The sequence below is a fragment of the Idiotropiscis lumnitzeri genome, chromosome 2, assembly GCF_059441095.1.
Source record: "Idiotropiscis lumnitzeri isolate Australia: NSW breed Sydney's pygmy pipehorse chromosome 2, RoL_Ilum_1.0, whole genome shotgun sequence".
Lineage (NCBI taxonomy): Eukaryota > Metazoa > Chordata > Actinopteri > Syngnathiformes > Syngnathidae > Idiotropiscis > Idiotropiscis lumnitzeri.
In genome coordinates, this window is record NC_142392.1 from 6490042 (window position 1) to 6513851 (window position 23810).

At 46.2% G+C, this 23810-nt stretch overlaps 4 protein-coding genes across 11 annotated transcripts; 2 read left to right on the top strand and 2 right to left on the bottom strand.

Moving 5' to 3' along the window:
* Positions 1-836: 836 nt before the first annotated feature.
* brd1a (bromodomain containing 1a) lies at positions 837-8899 on the bottom strand. 2 transcript variants are annotated; one of them, XM_088288384.1, is made up of 12 exons: positions 7518-8899; positions 6614-6770; positions 6354-6485; positions 6158-6286; positions 5775-6084; positions 5364-5690; positions 4370-4933; positions 4174-4306; positions 3955-4088; positions 3156-3265; positions 2063-2217; positions 837-1268 (listed from the first exon to the last, which is right to left on the bottom strand). In XM_088288384.1, the coding sequence occupies exons 1-12, from the start codon at positions 8897-8899 to the stop codon at positions 1085-1087; spliced, it is 3717 nt and encodes a 1238-aa protein (XP_088144510.1). In that variant the 3' UTR covers positions 837-1084. The 2 variants fall into 2 exon arrangements, with proteins under 2 accessions (XP_088144510.1, XP_088144512.1); XM_088288386.1 differs by lacking the exon at positions 3156-3265 and having other exon boundaries at positions 1103-1268.
* On the bottom strand, positions 8818-22770 carry alg12 (ALG12 alpha-1,6-mannosyltransferase). 4 transcript variants are annotated; one of them, XM_088288395.1, is made up of 10 exons: positions 20838-21057; positions 20188-20320; positions 19947-20120; positions 19663-19857; positions 19487-19591; positions 19187-19409; positions 18939-19108; positions 18334-18409; positions 18019-18264; positions 8818-8916 (listed from the first exon to the last, which is right to left on the bottom strand). In XM_088288395.1, exons 1-9 carry the CDS (start codon positions 20994-20996, stop codon positions 18027-18029), a joined length of 1473 nt encoding a protein of 490 aa, XP_088144521.1. In that variant the 5' UTR covers positions 20997-21057; the 3' UTR covers positions 8818-8916; positions 18019-18026. The 4 variants fall into 4 exon arrangements, with proteins under 4 accessions (XP_088144521.1, XP_088144520.1, XP_088144522.1 ...); XM_088288394.1 differs by lacking the exon at positions 8818-8916 and adding an exon at positions 17777-17944 and having other exon boundaries at positions 20838-21056; XM_088288396.1 differs by lacking the exons at positions 8818-8916; positions 20838-21057 and adding an exon at positions 22609-22770 and having other exon boundaries at positions 17777-18264.
* Positions 9332-17726, top strand: zbed4 (zinc finger, BED-type containing 4). Of its 4 annotated transcripts, none has more exons than XM_088288389.1 (2): positions 9332-9388; positions 13034-17726. In XM_088288389.1, exon 2 carries the CDS (start codon positions 13219-13221, stop codon positions 16918-16920), a length of 3702 nt encoding a protein of 1233 aa, XP_088144515.1. In that variant the 5' UTR covers positions 9332-9388; positions 13034-13218; the 3' UTR covers positions 16921-17726. The 4 variants fall into 4 exon arrangements, with proteins under 4 accessions (XP_088144515.1, XP_088144513.1, XP_088144516.1 ...); XM_088288387.1 differs by lacking the exon at positions 9332-9388 and adding an exon at positions 10840-10924; XM_088288390.1 differs by lacking the exon at positions 9332-9388 and adding an exon at positions 11031-11181.
* On the top strand, positions 21251-23688 carry creld2 (CRELD disulfide isomerase 2). Its single transcript, XM_088288397.1, has 10 exons — positions 21251-21628; positions 21741-21823; positions 22055-22165; positions 22229-22320; positions 22399-22575; positions 22652-22753; positions 22826-22909; positions 22994-23089; positions 23171-23311; positions 23382-23688. Exons 1-10 carry the CDS (start codon positions 21491-21493, stop codon positions 23438-23440), a joined length of 1083 nt encoding a protein of 360 aa, XP_088144523.1. The 5' UTR covers positions 21251-21490; the 3' UTR covers positions 23441-23688.
* Positions 23689-23810: the final 122 nt, after the last annotated feature.

A 23810-nucleotide genomic window follows, 5' to 3' on the forward strand; every position in this document is an offset into this window, starting at 1 on the left:
TAAACATAAAATCCATTTCACCGAGTTCATGTTTGTATATTTTATTTTTTGCATTTCATGTTAACTTGATGAAAACAACGAAGTTTAAATACAAAAGGAAATTAACATAAGTGATGCCCCCCCCCCCCAAAAAAAAAAAAACCGTCAGGAATCTGACATGTACAAAACAAAAATGTTAGAAAACAGAATTGAAAAGAATGCATCGCAAAATGTGCCACTTGGACAATTTCCACATAGTCGCTCGAATTTGAAGTCATGAAAACCGTAAGTTAGTGCAGTGTGCGTAACCCGTCAAATACGTCACGTAAAAACTACTTCTTTTGGCAACAATTTCACACAATCCACCGAAAACGTAATAATAAAAAAAAAAAAATCTGGGTAGCAACATTTTTGGTTCGTTTGTCCACAAAATCAGACATTATGTTGTATTCAAACCATATAAATATACTATATAGGAACAAAAATAGACTAAAACTATTCGATACAAAATGATTAATACCAAATAGAGGCCTGATAATAAAGTTCAATAATTTAAAACAGGAAAAAGGAATACTTTTATACATGTTGGTTTGGGCCTAATCTGCTTAACAAATAAGCCCCCCCCCGACTATTCTTGCTCAAAGCTTTCACGCCACAAACGCGTCAAGTATAAATACAAAGCAAAGTCATGTCGGTCAAAACTACTAAATAAGTTAGTGTTGAGCAACTATACAGATTTACAGTTTAAATACAAAGGCAGGCGTTTGTGAATAGAGATGATTCCGTTACGTAAACGCGACCATGATTGAAATGTTGCTGTCATGTGGGAAAAAAAGTGAGATAATTTAAAATAAAAATAAAAAATTGTAAAAAATGAAATTGCAACACAGCAGCCAAACTGAATCATCTTGAAATGTTTCGAAGGAAAACGTCTCGGGTGGTGAGGACAGACGGTGGCCACGGTGGCGGCGTTCTGGGGGGTGGTGGGGTTGACATTCATTCAAGCAGCATGTTCGAGGAGTGTGTACGAGTGGCAACGGGGCGGCGGCCCCGTAGAACTCGCTGAGAGGTACGTGAAGAGGTGCGAGATTGGGACAAAAGCCCGTCAGTCCACGTCGCTGAGGTCGCTGACCGGCTCGTCCTGCACGATGCTCAGGTGGTTCATGGCGCGGCTGAACGCCACCTGGACCGCCTTGCGGACGCTGGACGTGCGGCCTTCCATCATCTTGATCTTGTCGATGGTCTTGTCCATGCCCAGGGGAACCATCTTGGATCTAGGAAGCCACTGCCTGGGAGGGAGGAGATAATTAGATCGTCCCGCATTATATTCCCTATGGACCGGTGCTGAATAAATATTTTACGATTAATTCTTTTTTTTTTTTTTTTAATTTATTTTTTATTTTTGTTATCAAAATTATTTTCGACTACAAAATATTCAGAGCAAAGGTCATGTTATGTTGTCATTTGATTTTTTTTTTTTCATTGGGAGGAATTTATGGTAATGTGGTAATGCACCAAACCACCACCAGAGGGTCGCGGTGCGCCATTTTAGATCCCTCTGTTTGCCAACTGTTTACAGCAGGGGTGGGCAAACTTTTGGATTGGCGGCCCACAATGGGTTCTAAAATTTGACAGAGGGGCAGATGGATGGAGTGTTTTGGTAATCTCACCTCATTGGAGAAAAAAAAAAATCATTTAATTTTAAATGAAAGTGAACAAAATCAATACAACAAAATATCTGTGTTTCACACACCAGAGTATTTTAGAAAATAAAACAGGTTTATTCATTTAATTTTTTTCAAGTTTGGCGGGCCAGATTAAAACGTTGAATGGGCCACATGTGGCCCCCGGGCCATATTTTGCCCACGCCGGGTTTACAGGCAAGACTTCATTGTGCAGGTTTCTTTCTTCAGTCTTCAAAATGGCGATTTAACATCGGACGCTATTATATTTTAAAGGCAAAAACAAGCTTAAGTTAACGCGTGACCCTTCGAGTATCGTTTGGCGAATCAAATCCAAACGTGACAAATGGAACATAGCGCAACCCGCGCGCTCCGACGCATAAATCGCCACCGGCACTCACCAGCTGCGCTTGGTGTCGAAGAAGAGCACGAGGTAGAGTTTCTCGTCGGCTTTGTACTGCATTTGCTCTCCGATGCGGAGCACGTCCATGGGGGGCATGGGGATGGACACCCCGTTGTGCTGGCAGCCCACGCGTGGCATGTGGGGGTCGATGATCTACGTGTTACATGAATTAAAATTCACAAGGCATACATTTCGTTCACAGGGAATGCGCATCAAATTAGGCAGCGTTCCGTTTTAGTCCGGCATGCAGAAATCAAAATCAATGGCCAGCTGTTAATGACTGCCACCTATAGGACAAAGTGGCGCAATGCAACTCGATCCACGCCGAGCACCATTGGCGCCACTTGATTCCGAGTTTCACAACCTTACTGAGCCAAGGCACATATTTGAGAAAAATCTCACAACACATCGCCACATAAATATTTCTATACCGATACTTGAAAAATAGCTTAGTCGCAATTTATTCACAAAGGCACTCAGTGATACCTGGCGGGGAAAAAAAAAGCTTTTATTCGGTCGGAACCTTGAGGGGAAAAAAAAAAAAATCGCAGCCGCTTATGAACAATTTTCAGAATTCGTACGCTCCCTGGATTGGATCTACGTTGTTGTTGTTCTTGCGCCATTTATTAGAATGTAGTGTCGTTAACTCATTCACTGCCATTGACGGATATAGACGTCAAAAACTGCATTCTTTTCACCTGGCCTACTAGTGAATGAGTTAATTAAGCAAGAAAATGCTGAATGTCAGCATAATGTAAAAATTGCTGATCACGTAAATATATTTGTAATGATTTATTTATAAGTGATTAAAGTGTTTTTCACTTGTTTAAATTTTTTTCCTGACAAAAAAAGTAAAACTTTTGCGGCTGGAACAGATTAATTGCATTTCCATTCATTTCAATGGGAAGCGTTATCTTGGTTTATGAACGTTTTGTGTTACAAATTAAGTTCGTAACACGAGGTTACACTTTACACAAATGTGTCGTGACTCAGTGGTTAGGAAACATCCTATTCAAGTTTTTCCTGAAGAACAACAAAAAAAAAATCTTATCGAGGTTATCATAAGCTTTTTTTTGCAACCAAACACTCACCAAGGCAGGGTAGGAAGGGTAGCCACTACATTTGGCCCAAACTAGCTTTAGAGGTTCCAGTGCAACTGTTGCAGCACTAGCGGGCATCCAAATATTGCTGTTGCCAACCTCTACGGAAGCGGGAACACAACACCAAACAGGATACAAGTGGGTTTAAAAAAAAAATAAATAAAAAATTACACACACAGCAGCGACGGTGACGGGCAGGAAATTCACATCCAACGACAGTTATTGCACCTCATGAGCCAAATATGAGTTTTTAAATGAGGGGTGGTCCAGATGTTGACTGGTTGGATGCCACGGCGACAGACACACGCTGCCAAATGTCACGAGAAGTTGGCTGCGGGACTACGAAGAGCAGCTTTCGGCATTTTTGATTAAATTTAACTTGAGATTTTTAGGTTATTTTTGACGTTCATTTTTTTTTTTTTTTACTCAAAACTGAGTCCTGTCACAAATAATGGGAGAAATGCCTTCCCTAAAACCCCAAAATATTAATATTACAGTTCAATATCATTTCAACGTTTTACAATATTACCCTTAAATATAAATGATGTAATAATCATTTTAGGGGAAAAATAAAAACTCACTTAAGCCAGACTAAACTTGACATATGAAGTTTGTTTTTCAGACGCATCACCTCAACATAGTTCCTGGACGCACAATTGAGTACTACTTTCCTATTAGACAAGGCGTCGTTTTAGTGCATATAAAAACGAGCACAAGCCTATTTTATGGCAAATATCTTGAGGTTAAGCCCCAACATGCACCGGCGAGACACTCCAAAAATCAAACGTACCTGCGGCGATCCGAGCAGCTTTGGCAAAATTTCCATTTTCAATGCAGGCAATTAACTCATTCTTGTCATCCACGGTATTTCTCCGCAACAAGGCTGGTTTGCCTTTCCCGCACTTTGGAAGACTAAGAATGGTACTGGGGGCAAGCGCAAAAAATGAAATACACACTTGAGTGGCTTTGCCAAGATGGCGGACAGATGAAAAGTGCGCTAATGGGCTACCCGGGGCCTCCTGGTAAACTGCTGCATGAAGAAATGGACGACTCGGAGGCGCAGCGTCTTCGGGGCTCCACAGCTCTGCTGGGCTGGCCGAGCTCTTTCTCCTCTTCAACCTCCAGGAAACTTCTCGACAGCCCTGAGCGGACACAAAACGGACGTGAATTCCCGATGCCGGCATGACTTTGCTCGATCCGCCTACCCATGTCAGGTCTTTTAACAGGAGACTTGCCGTCCTCTTCGAGCTCCTCGTGGCCGTCGACATGCTTCCTCTTTTTGCCGTGAAGCAACGTCTCCAGTCGTGGAATCACCACCGACAGGAAAGATTTGGAAGCCAGCTGCGCGTCGTCGCCCTCGTCATCCTCCGCCTCCTCCTCCTCGCTTTCTTTGCGTTCAGCCTCGCCGTTGCCGTCTCGGCCTCTCGCGGCCTTGAGTGGACTGGCGGCTTTCGATTTGCAAAAGAGCACGGCGGTCCGCCGGTTGACGCCGCCCGTCGGCTCGGCCAAAGTGGAAGTGGCCACCACGCTGACGTCGCCGTCGAATAACGAATCGGCGAGGTCGTTGTGCGAGTGGCCGTTCAGGTGCGGCGGGGACGGCGGGTCGTTTGCTCGGTCCCCGTAGAACATGGCGCGCGTGCCGTGACTTTTGTCGTCGTAATCTGGGGTGGCGTCGATGGGTTTGAGGGTCGGGGGCTCGGGGTCCGTGTCGGAGTGGATGAGAGGGGGAATGGCGTCGGAGGGCTCGAGTTTAGGCGGGAGAGATTTGTCTGCTGGGGCGAGGGGGGGGAAAGAAGGAAAAAAAAAAAGATTTTGGAAAAATTTATTAATGAAATTATTAATTATTAATGTATAGAATAATTAATAATTCTACAAAATATTATATAAATTATTATATAATGTAATAATAATTATTAATAAAATTATTTATTATAAATTATTATATAATATAATAATAATTATAAATAAAATTATTTATTATAAATTATTATATAATATAATAATTATTATAAATAAAATTATTTATTATAAATTATTATATAATATAATAATTATTATAAATTAACTCATTCACAACCAGCCGAGTTAAAAAAAAAAAAAAAAATTGATCATTGACGTCTTGAGCCGTCAATGGCAGTGAATGAGTTAAATCCAATGTGATGCAATACAAACAAAAATAAAAATTGACAACATACATACCCTCGTCATCCTGGAAATGCCCATTTGGTTTCCATTTTTCCTCTTTCAGCATCGCCGCATCTCGCGCCGATGCCGCCGCCGAAGTCGCCACAGCGGACGAGCTGCCGCCGCCGCTGTGGCGGTGGCGGCGGTGCAGGGAGGGCTGGATTCTCTTCAGGCTCATGTCGCTGCGCACGTCATTGATGGTCTTTTTCAGCAGCTTGATGCGTTTGCTGCGCGACGGGCTGGACTTCATGCCGCAGGTCAGGTCGAAGTTCTCCAGAAGTTGCTGCAGCTGCTTGTCCAGCGGCAAATGGCGGCGATTAGATGGCACCAGTAAGCGATCCACTGCGGGAAAAAAAAATAAAAAAATGACATAAGAGCGTTCGTATAGTGAGATGTAACAAATCGAGCGTTTATTTGCGCTTTTACCGTCCTCCCACGAGAACGTCGACGACTTCAATTCGGGCGTCTCGTCCAAATGCATGCCGCTGACTGCGTCGAAACCAATTTTCTCGGCGTCCCGCCGCGCCTTCCGAATCACCGCCCCGCCCTGATCTCGAAGGCGAACGGCGGCCCGGTAGAAATAAGTATCCTTGGAGTTGTACTTCATGCAGTTGTTGACGATGAGGTCAAAGTCCTCCTGGAATTGGTCAAAGTTGCTGTATTTCTGAGCGTCCAGGCGCTGCCGCATGGTAGAGAAATCCATCGGACGCTTGATGTGGTCGAGGTAGTCCGGCACCTACGGGGAAAGTTGCAGACATTATCCCGTCGTGTCTTCGGTCGCTCGATGATAAGAATTTCAAAATCGATACCTCGCTGACGTCGACCGGCTGGGTGAAGATCCGGGCTTGGTCTTTCAACAGTAACTGGTCCAAGACGGAACGGAGCAGGATGCTAAACGGAGTGAGCTGCATCTCGAGCAGGCTTTCTTGGAACTTCAACTGAAACAAAAAGCGAAAAAACATCAGCCCACCTTCGATACCCCTTCCGGGGAACTTTTCAGATTACCTCCTCCCTCTTGAGCTTCTCCCGCTTGCGGATGAGCTCCAGCAGCAGCCGGGCTCGCTCCAGGTCGTGCCGCAGCCGGTGCCACTCCTTCAGCTGCTCCTTCAACGCCCGCGTTTCCTCCTCGTTCTGCTTCTGCGGCGCAAGACGAGGAAATGGCGCTATTTCACAACGCGCGAGCGGCGGGATGGGTTCTACGAGCTAGCCGGGTTAAGAAAAGAAGAGCAAAAGTCCTCTTGTGAAGGACTGACTGATGAACAAACCGGCTGCGCGTTCTTCTGGGACTGCAGGCTCGTCTGCAGACGTCGAATCAACGGCAGCCCGTTCCGGGATTGACGTTTAAGAGTCCAGTAATTTAGGACCAGCTCCACGAAGGCTTTCTTTTTCTGGACAGACACTTGGTTCAGGATGGTTTGTAACCTGGCGAGGACACGAAGAAACAAAAACATAAAATTCAACTCATTCCCGACGGCGCCAGTCACAACGGCGGGAAAAAAAAAAGATTGTACAGAAAATCAAGAGCGCTTCAATAATTCAGTATCATTTCAGGGAAGCTTGAGGATTGCTGTGTGACACTTTGCAATAAATTGAGTCGTTATTAAAAAAAATGAAAAAAAAAAAGCTGAAAAATGTTTTCTGTTCTAGCTAAACTTATTAAAAAAAAATAATTAAATAAATTTTAAAAATTGCCGCCATTTTGTGCCATCTTGTCATTATCTTAAATCAATTGTGGGTTTTTTTTGTCTGCGTTGGACACATCCCGTTTTGTTGGCAGTTTTGGAACGCGTCAGTGAACATCAGTCAGGCGTCGTTTCTACTTTGCCGTGAAAATTCACTCGTATTTCCCAACATTTATTGTGTGCGGAAGCCCAAAATTTTAATGACAAGTGAAAAGTTTCAGTTTGCATTTGTAAGCGCTTTTAAGGTATTATAGCGATTTGTTCATGTGGAATAATTTAACAAATACAAATGTAATTAATAATTCACCTTGACACACTAATTTGTAAATAAAAAGTCATTGAAATCCTTTTTAATGAGCCTCTCCATTTTAAACGATTTACCGCCATCTTGTGGCATCTAAAGGAATTACAGTGCATTCAAATTGTTGTGCAACAGCGTTTCTATCAACAGAAAATATGAAAAATCAGCACTGGCAGGTTGTGGTACCTGTGAGAAGGAAACGTCGGCACGGCAGCAGGAGACGGCGCCTCACTTTCAACGTCAGACTCGGATTTCTTCGTCTTCTTGGTCTGCTTCCCTTTCCATCGCGCGGCGCCTCGGCCTTTCCCGCACAGTCCGTTCTTGTGTTTGGCCTGGTCGTAAATGGTGAGTTTCCGCCTCACGCAGCCGTTGGGCGTGTGCGCGCCGCAGTAGGCCGTCTTCTTCAGCGACAAGGTGGGCTCGCCGGACTCGGTCAGGTCTTTGACGGGCTCGATCTTCATGAAGAGGCCGGCTTTTTGGGCGCAGCTGACGTGGAAGGCGGTGTAGCAGTTGGCTTTGTGGCACTGGATGCACGCCCCGACGCCTTTTTCTTTGCACAGGTAGCACGTGAGCTTCCAGCGGGCCGGCGGGATGTGGCGCACGCCGTCGATGGGCTCGATGAAGGTGGCGTTGGAGAAGCCCACCTCGGGGACCCACAGGGCGCACACCACGTGGCCCCAGCGGTCGTCGTCGGTTTTTTTCACCGCGCCGCCCTTGCTGGGGCAGAGGATGCAGTCGGCGGGCTGCGCGGGCGACTGCAGGCAGTGGCGGCAAAGCCACTGGCCCTCGGGGATGTAGGGGACGCCGTAACACTCCTGGTGCACGGCCACGTTGCACGCGTCGCAGAAGAGGATGGCGTTGCTGTTGTGACACTCGCCGTCCATGCAGATGCAGCAGACCGTGTCGTCGTCGACGGACGCTTGCTTTTCGCTGCCTTTATCCAAGCCCTCCAGGTACAACTCCTTCTCAAAGCGGTCGACGAGGAACTCAAAGACGTTGAACGAGACCTGACTGGCGCCTTCGCTGCGCCGCTTTTCGTTGACCAAGTCGAGCCAGGCGTAATCTTCCTCGTCCATGTCGTATTCCGTTTCCTCGTCGAGCTCTTCCTCCGTCTTCTCTTTGTATTTGTAATACGAAGAATGACGTTTAGGAACGGCAGGCAGGTTATATTCCACAGTCCGAAATTTGGGCTCAGGAAGTTTGGGACCAGGATTAGCGGCGACAGGATGTCCGCCGCCTCCTTTCTGAGTCGTGATGCCCAGGGCAGCCTTTCTCTTCTCCTGATTGTTTTTTAATCGAACCGACCTCAGCAGAACCTGCTGCTGCGGTTTGTCGGCGTTCTCCTTGTTGTTGGCGCACTCCAGCATCTCCCGCAAGACGGGGTCTCCGTCCGAGATCACGTCGAGGCGGTCGAAGACGCTGAGCCGATGGATGCGGCCGTCGAGCTCAAACTCCACCATGCGCTGCGCCTGAGCGTACGTCAGGATTTGTTTGTTGGGCGACGGCTTGATGGGCGAGGGCGGCCTCACTGGAGCCGAGACGCGGTGGTTCCGGGCTTTCTTCTTCATCTTGGTGCTCCTTGTTTCTGCAAAGAAAAAAAAAATACAGATTTATATTCTGCCCTTTTAATGGGACGAGGATGCTTAATGAAAACAGCTCACTGGACAAACTAAAATTACATCTGCGAATACTAATTGGAAAATTATATATAAGTAGAGCAGTAATTCCTACTCAGAGATCATCAGGTGATCGGCGGAAAAGTAAAAAGTACTCATTATAAATACTGTATCTTTGCTCGGCTATGTCAGTGTTGCCCAAACTTTATTGCGCCAAGGCACCCACAACATTAAAATTATTTTTTTCATACTCACGTGAAGATAGAGGAAGATATAATTGCTATAATTGAATGAATAGTCCTAATCTTCCACTAGATGGCAGAATTTACAATTAACCAGTGTGTTCACTTATTTGCGTTCAAACAACAGAAAAAAAAAAAGTGTGTTACATGCACTTTATCAGTGACGCAGGCCCAGATTTCACAGTGAGAAACTTCATTTGTGAGTAAATTCAAATCAAATCATTTTTGTACAAAAACTTTCTGTGGCCTTTTTATTTGTATATGTAAATGATGTGCGTTGGCTTCACTTCAATAGTTTCTTTTAGAGCAATACTTAAAAAAAGTTTGCAAAGTTGCAGTTCGGTGAAGAGATTTCACTGCAGTTGGAGGAGGACACGGTTGGTCACTGGACAAGTTTGCACTCGCCAACATTTGATAATGCAAAGAGAATTAAGAGTAAAGCACTTTTTTTTAGGGATTCACGAATAGCTGAGCGGCTAACAATAACAGGAGAAAGCTAGCTGGCGTTAGCACGAAGAGCTAAATGCCCAGTAATAATAGTCTAACTCTATAAAAGCCTTTAAAAAATAATGTTTGCAAAACTTCTAGGGTGATGCTGCGGTGGTTAAGTGTTTTTGCATGGCGGGGAATTAAACGAAAGGCACATACCTGAGCTCGTCCAACAGCGTTAGCTCGCCAGCAGCCTTACAAAGCAATGGCGACGCGGCCTGCTAAGTGGCTCGGTTTCCGTACACCGAGTTCTCATCCAAAATCGACGTTTTAATTCAAACGCGAATAGGGAGAGGAGCGTATTTGGCATCGAGTTCGGCGATGAGCTCCGCGCTGGTTTTCGGTTTTAAAGGGCCGTTCATAATCGTGAGAATGGCTCGGCGCCGATCGAACCGGAGGGAATCGCAGCAGAAGCAGCAGCCCGGGCGGCTCTTCCACCCCCCAACACAACAATGCATTTTCAGCAGACAACTCCCACCGCACGCACCGCTCGACGCGTGACGCCGGAGGTCATGTTGGTAGCGAGTCGTATTTCACACAAAAGCCCCATCTGTCACGCAATGTTTCCACGACGCAACACACAACGCACAGACTCAAAAGCTAAACCCAAAGACAAAGCGCCCGACCCGGGTACCGAACGCGAGCCGACCGCGGTGAGTTTACTTCCCCATCATGTGCTGGGTCATTTGAATCATAAACATCACACAGTGGACACAAAAATGTTTTTTATTCATCCCCAACCCACTTCAGCTCCTCACTCTGTTAACAACATTTTATTCACAAACGTAAAAATAAATAATAAATGGAGAAATAAAACTTTCGCGGGTATCTATGCGTTCCTACCACGAAGCACGGATAGCGAATGCTCTTTAAATGACAGTGAACGCAGCACACGTTGAAAGTGAACGAGCGAGAAGCCCTTCCAGGTCTTTTAAATGGCGTCAACGCCGAGCGTTGCCATGTCCCACATAAAGATTCACAATCAACTCAAAGTCACGCACAAGTGCTCCGCGGACGAGCATCAAAGAGTTGTCGCGCGACGACTGACCATACATCACACCCCCACCCCCTTTTTGCCGTTTCGCTGACATCACGAAAACCTGTTCCTTCCGTCCGACGCTGTGTGGAGCTGCTCCGGCCCAACGTGCAGACAAAAGCAACAAAGTGACCCCCCCCCCCGTACGGTTCACTCCAATGTGTCACGTTTAACCGTTCATGGGCCGAAACGGTGTAGCAGCACTTCACGGTAAGCCCGCAAACTGGTCCGAATCCGCGCGGGGAGGGGGGGGGGGGTTGCGATTTAAAAAAAAAAACGAATCGTTGGGGAGAACTGATGCGAGCTAGGTTTGGTTTCAACCGGGTACTGCCTCGCCAGGTTTAGCTCGCTTGTCCCCGTGTACGGCCTAGCTGGTGACCAACAAGCGAGTCAGCCACGGCGCGGTACCGAACAGCCGAACTCGGTTTAGGGGCCACTCCGAATCCAAAGCCAAACGGCATTCTATGGTGCGTCATAACAGTGTTAAACGCTCCCTGTTTGTTTTGGGGGGGGGGTGCATTAGCCTCGAGGCTAACCGAGTTAGCACAAGGATAGCCACCGTGAGATGTTTACTGATGGTGCGTCGTAACTACTAGTTTATTATTAGCGCGTTCTGACCCGCGCTTTGTTTTAATGTGTTGCCAAGCCACGTTTCGAACTAAATCTATTAAAACTTGTTTTAAAGTGGTCATCTATTCTGTTCTTTCGGACTAGCGCTTGAGCCAAACCCGGAAAAGCTTGCTGTCAAAAAGCACTTGCGAAATCTCTTGCTGTTTCTATTTCCTGTAGTGATGATTAATATTCAACCATCCTTTATGAACGCAATCAAACGGAATGAAAATTATCACAGCGGTCTTATCTGCGAGAGTCGTGTTTTTAGCAACATGCTATGTTTATTTACACGTAAGCGCAGCTACAACGGTTTAATACAGTACTTTATTACTCAGGCCAGTTAACAAATATACGTTTCCATGATGTCTCATTTAGTGATTCTTCTTTTTTTTTTTTTTTTTATCTTACCCTGGTCTTTGATTATATTTTATGTCTTGTCATAGTTTTGTCATCACAACAACAGTAAACTTTCAAATTGACAAAATATTCTATTGATGAGTTCTCCCTGTGCTTACCTGATTTTTTTTATTTATTTATTTTTTTTTTTAGCAAGGGTACTTGGGCTTCCCCTCCCTCCCCCCCACATCCTAAAACAGATCGCCAACATGGTGTCCTCAGGCAAGAATCCAGATGAGCAGCCCGGGAGCATGTTCTAAAAATGGTTCACCAGTAATAGGACATTGTGATTTTCTAGGTATGTTGTAGAAATGATTATTTCTTAATGTAAATATTTTTGAAAAAATGGCAGGTTACATCGGGATATTTCGTTAACATGACGAGTGTCGTCAGACAAACTAATGATTAATTATTGACTAGATAAAATAATAACATGAAAGTAGCATTGTGACATCATTTCCCAAAAATGACAATCCGTCAACTGGCTGAGTCTTTTTTTGGAATAGGCGCCAAGATCAACAAAACAAGAATTTGAAAAAAAAAAACGGGATTTATTTTGTACATCACCTACAGAAAGTGGCTCAGGAAAATTGCAAAAAAAAATTGAGTAAACCGGTGTAACGCCGATATTTCTCAACATTCTCTGCAACCTTTTCGTTCCGTCTTCTATTCGGGGGAACCTCCTCCTTCTCCGCTCGGCTCACAAGTTACAGCGAAAAATATCCACCAATATATTTGAAACACCGATACCTCATTTAACTCATTTACTACCATTGACGGATAAATACGTCAGTCTATTTTATGTATTTATTTTTTTAACTTGGCTGGTAGTGAATGAGTTAAAAACTCAACTTGTCTAGCGCAGTTTAAGGATTATTGTCGGCATGTACTTCGGCAGTCCATTTTTTTTCATGAATTTATTTATTGGAGAATTTTAGATGCCTTTGAAGTGGTCATTTCATGCACATTTGAAATTTCACACGTGTAATTACCGTAGTGGTCTTTCGTATTAGGCTATACCCAAGAAGCAGCTATCCGTTTTGAAAAGGTTGGTAAAACGCTACACATCATGGATGAGTCATGCTCGTCAGCCGTTAAGTGTTGCGCAAGAGCACAGGAAGTAAACTCACAGCTATCCGACAGCGACAAAATCACATTTTTAAGTGTCGAATCTGAGATGTGATTCAACCGAGTCTAAAGGGGTCGTTTGAGTTACGATGATGCAATTGGAGACGAAAACCCACTATAAACATATCGTCTGTTGTCATAGCAAGAAAGAGAATGGACTCTGACCTTGTTTCCCCTCTCTAGGTTGTGTGCGGCGAGGTGGAACTATTTGGGTCATAAATGGCGAGGGACAAGCTGGCATCCTGTGACCCGAGCAGCCGCACTAACATAACGACACCTGCTTGAGAACCGCCCGGCCGATGACAAAGAAGTGACCCCATCTGACACGGCGGACGAGACGACACAACAGAAACCTTTGGGCTGCCGCCATGGACCGGGAGGAAGACGCATCGGGCGCGGGTGAGGAGTCACTCAACGGCTCCTTGGAAAAGAAACGAGAGGCAAAGGGGACCTGCCTGAAAATCGAGGGCCAGGACGGCTACGTCTTTAAATCATACAGCATGAAGCCTCATGAGACAACGGACGCAAAGTCGTCCTGCGCGCCGAAAACACTGGATAAAGACCTTTTCCGAGCGAGCCAGCTTTCTTCTCAGGGTGATCGACAGTTGGAGTCGGACGCAGAAAAAGAAATGGATCCGGCGTCTCCATCCTTTTCCAACAAATGGCTCAGCAACCACGCACATGAAAATACGCAGACTGAAAAATATGAAAATGAGCCCAGTGAGCATATCAAAGATGAAAGCCGGGATACAAACGATTTAGAGGACGAAACGCAAGATTTTGAACGACTCTCGTTCGGCAGCTCGTTTGCCCCGTTTCTGAGTCGAGACGGGGACGACTACGGTAACTTATTAAGTGGGTACACAAGCACTCTTTACGATGTGGCCATGGATGCTGTCACTCAGAGCCTTTTGGCATCGATGAGAAGTCAAAGCAACCCCAGGAAAAAATCTCCAGCATGGAATCACTTCTGCATTTCGCCGAGGGACAATACCAAAGCAATCTGTTTATACTGCATGAAAGAGTTTAGTCGGGGCAAGAATGAGAAAGACCTCAGTACGAGCTGCTTGATGCGACACGTGCGACGGGCTCACCCGAAGATGCTTTACCAAGAAGGAGCGGACGCACCAACACCTAATCCGAGTACCTTGCCCTCCTCGTTAATCCCGCCTTCCCCAAACTCGCCCAAAAACGGAGACTTAAACAGCTCGATGTATCCCGGGTCAAAGAACACGTCGCCGTCCACATCTTCGGCTGATAACTCAGACCTGTCATCCAAAGAAGTGTTGTCCAAAGTCGAACCGAAACTTGAACCGTTTGCGCTTGAATCTTTACATTCCGGGGAAAACAACCTCGAAGAGATACCCGAGGGCGGGTCGTGCCTTCCGAGCAACCCCAAAAACTCGAGTTCCCGTCGGCGATCGGCCGTATGGAAACACTTCTACCTTTCCCCCGTGGACAGTTCCAAGGCGGTATGCATCCACTGCATGAACGAATTCAGCAGAGGCAAGAACGGGAAAGATCTCGGGACGAGTTGTCTTATCCGTCACATGTGGAGGGCCCACAAGGAGGTTGTCACCGAGGAAAATGGACTGGGCAATCACATTCCTCCGCCCTACTCAAACTCGCCGTCAATGTTGTCCCGTTCACTGTTGCACGACCCGCTGGACATAAGAAAGGAATCGCCTCTTCTTCCCTCGTCGCCAGAAACGATATTAGACGAGTTGCCGCCGACGATGGTGGAAAACTTGGATATCAAAGAAGAATCTGACGAGGCGATGCTTCTGACTGACCAGGAGTCCTCTCTCAATCTGCCCTTCAGCGCTCACGGGGACGATACGCCCTCAACCTCCTCCCCGTGTGATCTCTCCGACGCTCCCAGCCACAATCAGAACCACGTCATTTTCCAGCAAAACAAGAAAATCATGAAACGGGTCAAGTCTGAAGTTTGGCAACATTTCGTCGTGTCGCCGGTTGACCAGATGAAAGCGCTGTGCCGGTACTGCCCGTGCGTCATCAGTCGGGGCAAACGGGGGGACTTTGGTACGAGCTGTCTAATGAGGCACCTCATGAGGCGCCATCCAGACGTCCTCCAAAACCAAAAAGTCGCCGACGACAAGGAGCCCTCCCCTCTCCCCTACATGAACACCCCAGACGCAGTTTCGGCCAAAGAAACTGAAAGCCCAGCCAGCCAGAAAAAGCCACAAACCGTTTTCAGCAAGAAGACGTCCAAACTGTGGAACCACTTTTCAATTTCCCCCGCCGACCCCACCAAGGTGGTCTGTTTGCACTGCGGCCGCACTATTAGCAGAGGCAAAAAGACCACCAACCTCGGCACAAGCTGCCTCTTCCGACACATGCAGAGGTTTCATGGACATTTTCTGGAAAGCAACAACGCTATCTCAGGTGACGCACCGTCTGCTGGAATTCACGTCAAACAAGAGCGGGTGGATATGTCGCTTTACAAAACGGAACCGAACCGCGGGAGGTTCGGCGAACACCACCCCGTTGCCCAAAAGATTACCAAACTTATCGCCGAAATGCTTGCGCTGGATCTTCAGCCATCCGCCGTGGTGGAGAACGCCGGACTGAGCAGACTTCTCGAGTACTTCCAGCCTCAGTATTGTCTCCCCCCCCAATCTTACTTCACCAGCACGGCGATACCGGAGATGTACGAAAAGGTGCGGGATGTTGTGCTGACCCATCTGAAAGAGGCTGAGGGCGGAGTCGTCCACTTCACAACGAGTATTTGGATCAGCAGCCAGACTAAGGAGTACTTGACTCTAACCGCCCACTGGGCTACGTACGAATCCAGCGTCAGACCCCAAGGACAAGACTTTCACTGTTCGGCTCTTCTCAGCGTTTCTCAAATAGACTGCGATCAAGACATGCATGACATCCCCAAGCGGCTGGAGTACCTGTGGGAGTCTTGGATCACATCACCGGGTCTGAAGCGAGGCTTCACTGTCACAGATAACGCCAACATCAGAAACAATCTGGAGGACCACGGCCATGTTACCGTTCAGTGTTTTGGCCACACCCTCGACCTCATCGTTAGCGAAGCCATAAAGAGTCAGAGGATGGTTCAGAACCTTCTGAGTATCGCTCGGAAGATCTGCGAACGTGTCCACCGCTCGCCGAAGGCGAGGGAGAAGCTGGTGGAGCTCCAGAGGGACCACCAGTTACCGGAGAACCAACTCATCCAGGACATCCCCTCGAAATGGAGGACGTCCTTCCTAATGCTGGAGCGACTCATCGAGCAAAAGAAAGCCATTGACGAGATGTCAATCGAGTGCAATTTCAGGGAAATCATCAGCGGCGACCAGTGGGAGGTGATGCAGTCCGTCTGCAACGCGCTGAAACCGTTCGAGGTCGCCTACGGGGAAATCCGCAACCGCACTGCCACTTTGGGACAAGTCATACCACTCATTCACATCCTGAATCGAAAGATTGACCTGCTGTTCGACGAGACCGTCGGCATCGACAACATGCTCCGATCTCTCAAAGAAGCTATGGTGAGCAGGATGTCGGCCACGCTGCACGACCCGCGCTTCACCTGGGCGACGATGCTGGACCCCCGATACAAGACTTCGTTATTAACAGAGGAAGAGGCAGAACGATGTAAGCAGGACCTGATCCAGGAGCTGGACCTGTTCTCTTCTACCTCGACAGAAAAGTCTTCGGTGCTCAACGGGTGCGACGAGGCCCCGGCGTCGGCCCCGGACAAAGACAACATTTGGTCCCTGATGGCAGACTTGCGTCAAAAAGCCAAACACGAGGAAAAACCAAAGTCCTCGGAACTAGCAGTGCTGGAGTACCTCGAAGAGGACATACTTGATCAAAGCTGTGACCCGCTCGACTACTGGAACCTGAAAAAGTTCCTGTGGCCCGAGCTCGCCAAAGTAGCCGCCCGTTACGTGGGCTGCCCTCCCAGCATCGTCCCGGCGGAGGCGCTGTTCAGCACGTCGAGCGTCAACTGCGCCCTCAAACATCCCAGGCCTTCTTTGGAAAACATGGAGGGGCTGCTCTTCCTCAAGGTTAACCTCCCGCTCATTTATTTTCAATATTAATGAAGCGTTCACTTGAGAAAAAAAAAAAGTTCAAGGACCAAGTGACATAGCTGTGAATCGCGCGATGTTCAGTATCACGTATACGCCGATTTTTCTTTTTGTTTGTTTTCAATGCTGCAGCCGGGTATGAGGGACGGCGGGGGGCGTTAATTATATTGTGAGTACTACTGTTCGAATTCTTTGAAGAAGTTTTCATAAAAAGTCTCAGTTAGAGGTGTATCAGGGAGGGAGGGTTTTTCGAGCTGTAGGGGGGGTCGTGCGTTTGCATCTGATTAAGTGTGTTGTTGTTGTTTCTCTCAGCTCTCTCCTTGTGCCTTATCCAAAAAATCTACTTCAGGTCAAAACGCTGTACATATTGTGTTGAATCAGCGCAATCCACGTCAGGTTTGCTTTCAAACCGTCTTGATTACTGATGCAGAGTTTTCTTGAGGGAAAACGTGGCCCAAAAATAAATGCTGTGACTGAAAAGATGTTTTTTTTTTTTAAGTTAATGTTATTTAATTTTCATTGTTCAAATTGTGGCTCATGGTACTGTCGTTTTAGAGATTGAATTTTTTTTTTGGGTAACTGACTGAATTGTTTTAATATGACAGATGTTTTTTCAGAATTGAGAGGTTTAGAATTTCCAATTTGTCTCGAAAGCACAATTTCGGTTTTTGTTCAGGGGGGGATTAATTTATGGGTTTGAGTAAAGAATTGTACATTTTATACGAAAATTCTGAACTTGATTTGATAAATGTTGAGCATTGAAACTGGAACCACGCAAATGTTGCGACCGTTTGTTAATAAAGGTTTTCCTTACGTTACATGCGTGCATTTGACTTTTTTTTTTTTAGTAATCAGGTTTTATTCGAACTCATTTCAATTTGGGCTTTATTTTTTTTTCTGTATAAAATATGCATGTCAGAAAGAAAAGCAGAGAACTTTTCGCAGCCATCCAACTAGTGATGGGGGAAAATGAAGCTTCAAATTTGCTTCATGAACCAGTTGTATTTTTGAGTCCTGTAGATGGCACTGTTGACACCTAAAGTTAACAAAAAAACACTTTGGATTCACGAAAACCCCGGCCGGAGAAGATGAAATGGGAACGCCGGTCACCTGACTCCTTAACGAGACCCCTCAAACGTGGTCCGCTGCATCAGCACAGTTTTGCTTGCCAACGTCACGCTAAAAGGCGGGAAGCGTGACCAGTGGCGCGCCACGCCGTCATAGCCTTGAACAAAAGCTAGGGGGCGATGAGTGTCGCCGAGGAGCTCCATCTTGGTGGCGTTGGCCTCCATCAGCAGGTGCGAGAACATTTTCATGTCGGGACTGGCGGCGTGCAGATCCTCACGTTTGTCGTATCTGTTGAGAAGATATTTGCGTGACTAAATATGTCGTTTTGGCTTTTTAAAATAGGAACAAGTCACTAACCTCCAGTGTCGATTTTGCTCTAAGAAACGAGAGACTCCGGTTTCGGCAGCGTAAGTGTCGATGTGAACAAAGACGTCTGAGAAGAAGATCATATTAGTTGTACAAATGAAAAAGGGGTGCGTTACGTTCCAAATTGTTTTTTTCAAAATAAGACTTGGAAACATGCTTGCTTTTACTTTGGAAAACAATTGTCAAGATAATTATTGGGGAGGTTGACCAATGTTTCAAGAGCTGTAAAATGTTTTTTTTTCTTCTTCTTCTTAAAAAAGGGGGCGGGGCGTTAGCCGCATATTAATCAGAGCAGACTTCTTAGGTGGTATGCTTTTTACTCATTAAGCTAGCTTGTGGGTTTAATATTAGCGTAATGAGAGTTATACAATTAGCATCTTGACATGCGACAAACTGTTGTGTTTTTTTTTTTTTTTCAACAGTATGGCCCAGTCCAAAGTGGGTGGGGACCATCAAATTAAAATGCCTTTTCAATCCCTTGGAATTGATATAAATGGGGACAATACAAATTATATTTATAAACCTTATTTTATTTTAAATGACCTGGCCCAGTTGTCTACTCTTTTTTTAATAAAAAATAAAAAAAAGGTTCCTACCTGCCGTGGCCGGCAACAACCTGTGAAGTTCCTGCATCCCACGGCCTCCTGGGTAATTGTGATGGGAAACATACAGGCAAACACCCGAGTATGCCGCGTTCATCACCAGCTGGCCCACCACAACCGCCGATCCCAGTTTATACGTCCACGACTTCTGATAGTTGCTTAAACTAAAAAAAAAATTTAAAAAACCCATTATAATGTGACTTCTTCATCCGTGTCCGATTGCGTGCCGCTTGTATACCGACATAAACGAGCAGCCTCGCGCGGCCACCAGAGTGAGCACGGGGAAGGTGTATATGATGAAGCGCAGCTCTTTGTGCGGCAGTAGCGAGTAGACGAGGATGAAGGCCACTGCGGGGAGCAGCAGGAGCCTCATGCGCCGGTCCAGCAGCCCGACGGGGACCAACATCAGCGTGCAGCCCAGGCCGCGGGGCAAAGCCGAGTAGAAATACCACAGAAAGGGTGAAGTTTAAAACGGGGGTTAAGGGAATGTATCCACTGCTTTAGGAGGAACGTGTTTGGTGTCAGTGTGTATTAAAAGGATATTCCCCAGTTGGAACTTTTGTTGAGAATGGTGTTGTAGAACAACACCTCGCCTTCCGGCCACAAAAACTTCCTCCAGAAGAACGAGTCGATCGCCACAGTCAGAGCTGCAAAAATTTACAATGTCAAACTCCAAAATATGGCGGACGAAAATGTACGCAGCTCGACTCACACCAACCTAATGAGAGCAATCCAGCAGGGACGGCGTAGTAAAGAAGTTGCAGTAAGCGCAGCTTTCTGCTCAACAGCGACACGAGCAACATGAGACCCAGCAAGATGCAGAGCTCCGAGCGGAACACGATGACGACGAAGGCGGAGAGGCTGATGAAGCCGCCGTGCTTGCGAGCCATCCATGAGGTGAACGCAATCAGGACTGCCAAGACAAAATGAGTCGAGATTCAAACGCGAGGTGGAAGCACTAACCGGCATTTCACCGTGCTCAAGAGAATCGGAGCATCTTACCAATTGGTAGCGCAAACACATTTGGGAGCGTCCTGGTGCTGTAGAACATGAGGTGAAACTGAGACGCGCACATCAGGCAGAAGAGGAGCGCCACCGTGGAGCCAAATTGCCTCCTCACCTCTCGCTGCATGTGCCACAGCGCAGCGATCACGCACGCTCCCAGAGACGCTCGGACTGGACATAAACAAGAACTGACATTGTAAGACGGCCGTCTGATTCTTCGGTGAGATGTGAGTCATACCGATGAGCTGCGTGGAGAATTTGGGCGCGTCAAGCAAAGAAGACAGAAAGACAACAGGGGAGCAGAGGATGCAGAGGAGCAGGGGGCCGATGAAAGTTCGGGGAACCACGCCGGGGAAATCATGGTGGTCATACTGAAAAAAAAAAAAATAGCAGCAATAATAGGAAACATAAGGGCTGTGAAACTATTTTAATGTGATTTTTTTTTTTTACTTTTCACAAATTCCACATTTCCCTTGAAACGTAATCTCTTTAAATGACAAAATGTTCATAATTTAAATTTAAACGTAGTCAGCTAACTCAAACCAACTGTTGAGGTAATTAAAGACATGTTGGAAATTATTTATTATCTTCCAGAATGTTGAATGGTCTATTAAAAAAATATTACCATCTACCTAATTAGAAAATAAAATATACCAAAAACTTTTTTTTTTTGCGACATTCATCATATCATTTATGGCATTCAAAGAAATCACAATTTTAGCGTAATTCCATATTAATTCCCATGTTGAACAATTCACATTCTACAGACATTTACAGCCCTTACTTACATTCCATGTCATGATTTTTACCCAAAGTACATTTAGTGAATTCTGTGTCCACTTTTAGCCTAGCCTGTTAGCTTCTTCTGCAAAAACTGCTGCTTCCTACCTTGTCAAAATCAAATGTGTGATAAAGGAGGTCGTGGGTCGCTTGCAAGTTGAAGCTTTCTTCCACTTTGGTGAACGGGCAGATGAATAAATGCAACAGAACCACGGACGTTAATAAAACTAACAGTGGGAGTCTCCAAACATTCCTTTTTTTAGCCATGACAGCTGCTGGATGGTCTCAACTTCCGGCTTAAACCGGATGTGACCTCACCAAGTCGATTCTGTGTTTTTAAAACATTATTTTATTTATCATATTAAATACGACATTCGTTTGAAATTTAATAATCTATTTGGGGGGGAAATGAGTTTTATCGTTACATTCCGCCTTCGTGAATTTTCCACGTGCGGAATGAGCTGGTTGTCCCGAGCGTGGCGGCAGGTGATTGGCTTTCCGTTTGATTGACAGGCGCAAAGAGCCAATCGTCACGAGCCACAATAGCGACCGAGGGAGGCTGAAGCGGAAAACTGGAAGTCGTGCATCTTTTCCTCAGCCGGCATGTAGATATGACTTTATCGTGCGTTGTATTTAAACGCCAGCTCTTATTTATTCTAGACGGTACAATTACTCGGCTGTGTGCAGCTCTCCGAAAGCAACATTCATAGCAAGTTCGTTGCGGGGTGGAATTTGACTGTGTGTCCTGATGAAACGGTGAAATGCTGCCCACGGGTGCAGAGCTGCGACTTCTCGGGCTTTTGTCCTGTTTTCTTTTACTTATTCAAGTCACAAATGCAAAGAGGGATTTAAAAAGCGCTTGTGTTACCTGCCAGCGGATTACTGACAACTTCCAAAAGGTAAGCGAGCACGTCGGAAGCACTGGCTTCTAATGAATGAATACATCTAAATGGAAACTCCACAATCTGGATTGTTTTTCTTTTATGTTTGGGTGTATTGTTTTACTTTTAGGGCTATGAGAAAACTGTAAAGCAAAATTTTGGGGGCGGCAACACAGCCTGGGAGGAAAGGAAGCTGTCCAAATATGAGACGAGGTGAGAACCAAGTCCAGGTCATCCTTGCCACTGTCACAAATATGCAAGCATCAAACCACATCATTGGAGTATGACGTCATTGCAGAATTTCAGAGCGTTTTCAGTCCCCCCCAAAAAAGTTTGGATAATCCATGGTCAATATATACAAACACACTCGTGTAAACCATAGTTGCCCTGTGCTTGAATATTTTTTTTTAAATAAAACTGTCATTTTCCTCATGCATTGAACAGTGAGATTCGACTAATGGAGATCGTTGAGGGGTTGTGTGAGAGCAGCAGCTTCGAGTGCAACCGCATGCTGGAGGAACACGAGGATCTGCTTGAGACGTGGTGGTTTAAAAGGTGCGTGGAAGTGTACTCGAGATGCCGCTCGAAACGTCTGCTTAATCCGTCGTTGGCATGCAGGAAAACGAAACATCCTGATTTGCATAAATGGTTCTGCATCGACACCATCAATGTGTGCTGCCCGAAAGGCACGTTTGGACCCGACTGCAACGGTGAGGAAACTCATCCCCGGGGCCCTAACTGGAAATCTTCCATTTTTGTTGCTACAACTCACCCACTTGCGTCCGAAGCTTGTGTCGGAGGCTCTGAGAAACCGTGCCACGGCAACGGCAAGTGCGACGGCGACGGAACCCGAGGAGGGGACGGCGAGTGCACGTGCGACGTGGAGTACAAGGGGGATTTTTGCCTGGACTGCATCGACGGCTACTTCAACGAAGTGCGCAACGACTCCTTCTCCCTGTGCACGGGTACGACATCTATATATTTTTTTTATACCTCACCTTGGAATCACCCACCGAAGAATCCGCATCGCCTCTCCATTAGAATGCCATTCCTCCTGCAAGACGTGCAGCGGCGGGGCGACCAATCAGGACTGCGACCAGTGCAAAGACGGTTGGGAGGAGGATGACCAGGAAGCCTGCATTGGTAGAACGACTCCATTTCAGGGAATAAAGCACCTTCAAAGACATTCATTTCAACATTGGGATGTGATTGCAGATGTGGACGAGTGCGCCAAAGACTCGCCTCCATGTCAAGATGGCAAATACTGCGTCAACACGGAAGGCTCTTACTCCTGCGAGGGTAAACGTGCACGTCTCACTTTTGTTGAATTAAGCTGGAAATTGACTCTTTTATTTTATTTTTTTGGGGGGCGGGGTCTCTTAGGTTGTGATCAAGCGTGCTCGGGATGCACGGGAGCCGGTGCAGAGAAGTGCAAGACGTGCGCCGGTGGCTACCACAACGTTGATGGCGCCTGCACAGGTTTGCGCCGTTTCATAAATGGATCCTAAATAGCCACGCTGACGGAAGTGGGCATCATTTTTTTTTTTTTTTTAACACTAGATATTGACGAGTGTTCCCAGGTTGAGCCGACGTGCACGAAGGAGCACCAGCAGTGTGTCAACACCAGCGGCGGCTACAATTGCGTTTGCGCCGCCGGCTACGAGGACCATGATGGCGAGTGTGTCCAAAAGCCACAAGAAGGTTTGTGTCACTCTTAACGTGTTCGGCACGGGAAGCTTCTTCGTCTGATTCGTTGTTATTGCGTCATCAGAACAAGAGGAGGAGCCAGCAGTATCCGAGACAGATGAAAGTCATCATACGGAGCTATGATGTGCAACGGGGCACTGACCACAAACTCGTTTTAAAAACAAGAAAATGCACTTCCATAATTTAAACGGCAGCCAGCGGGGAGGGAAAAAAAAAAAAAAAAAGCATTTTTTTTCTACTCGCGGACGGAGAAGTCATTGAGATTTATGCTGTTTTTTTCCACTGTGCTCAATTTGTCCATTTTTGTCGTCGTGTTTTAACGTAAAGATGTTGCGAATAAAAATTTAAGCTCATCTTTGATGGAAACACATTTTGTCAACTTGCAAGTTAAGAGGTGGAATTTTGTGGTAGTGATCACAAATGACCAGCAGGGGGCAGTGTAACCGTGAGAATTTACTTCCTGCAGAGCATTTTGTTGGGTCAAAAACTCACC

What these genes read in the sequence shown, in the direction of transcription:
- brd1a (XM_088288384.1), bottom strand. Translation starts at nt 8,899, where the DNA reads ATGAAGAAGAAAGCCCGGAACCACCGCGTCTCGGCTCCAGTGAGGCCG. An exon ending in CCGACGTTTCCTTCTCACAG is followed by an intron (nt 6,771 to 7,517) that starts GTACCACAACCT and finishes TGTCCTCGCCAG; the next exon opens with GTTACAAACCATCCTGAACC. An exon ending in GACGTTCTCGTGGGAGGACG is followed by an intron (nt 5,691 to 5,774) that starts GTAAAAGCGCAA and finishes TTTTTCCCGCAG; the next exon opens with TGGATCGCTTACTGGTGCCA.
- zbed4 (XM_088288389.1), top strand. Translation starts at nt 13,219, where the DNA reads ATGGACCGGGAGGAAGACGCATCGGGCGCGGGTGAGGAGTCACTCAAC.
- alg12 (XM_088288395.1), bottom strand. Translation starts at nt 20,996, where the DNA reads ATGGCTAAAAAAAGGAATGTTTGGAGACTCCCACTGTTAGTTTTATTA. An exon ending in ACACATTTGATTTTGACAAG is followed by an intron (nt 20,321 to 20,837) that starts GTAGGAAGCAGC and finishes TTTTTTTTTCAG; the next exon opens with TATGACCACCATGATTTCCC. An exon ending in TGCTGGATTGCTCTCATTAG is followed by an intron (nt 19,592 to 19,662) that starts GTTGGTGTGAGT and finishes AAATTTTTGCAG; the next exon opens with CTCTGACTGTGGCGATCGAC.
- creld2 (XM_088288397.1), top strand. Translation starts at nt 21,491, where the DNA reads ATGCTGCCCACGGGTGCAGAGCTGCGACTTCTCGGGCTTTTGTCCTGT. An exon ending in CTCCTTCTCCCTGTGCACGG is followed by an intron (nt 22,576 to 22,651) that starts GTACGACATCTA and finishes CCTCTCCATTAG; the next exon opens with AATGCCATTCCTCCTGCAAG. An exon ending in AGGCTCTTACTCCTGCGAGG is followed by an intron (nt 22,910 to 22,993) that starts GTAAACGTGCAC and finishes GGGGTCTCTTAG; the next exon opens with GTTGTGATCAAGCGTGCTCG.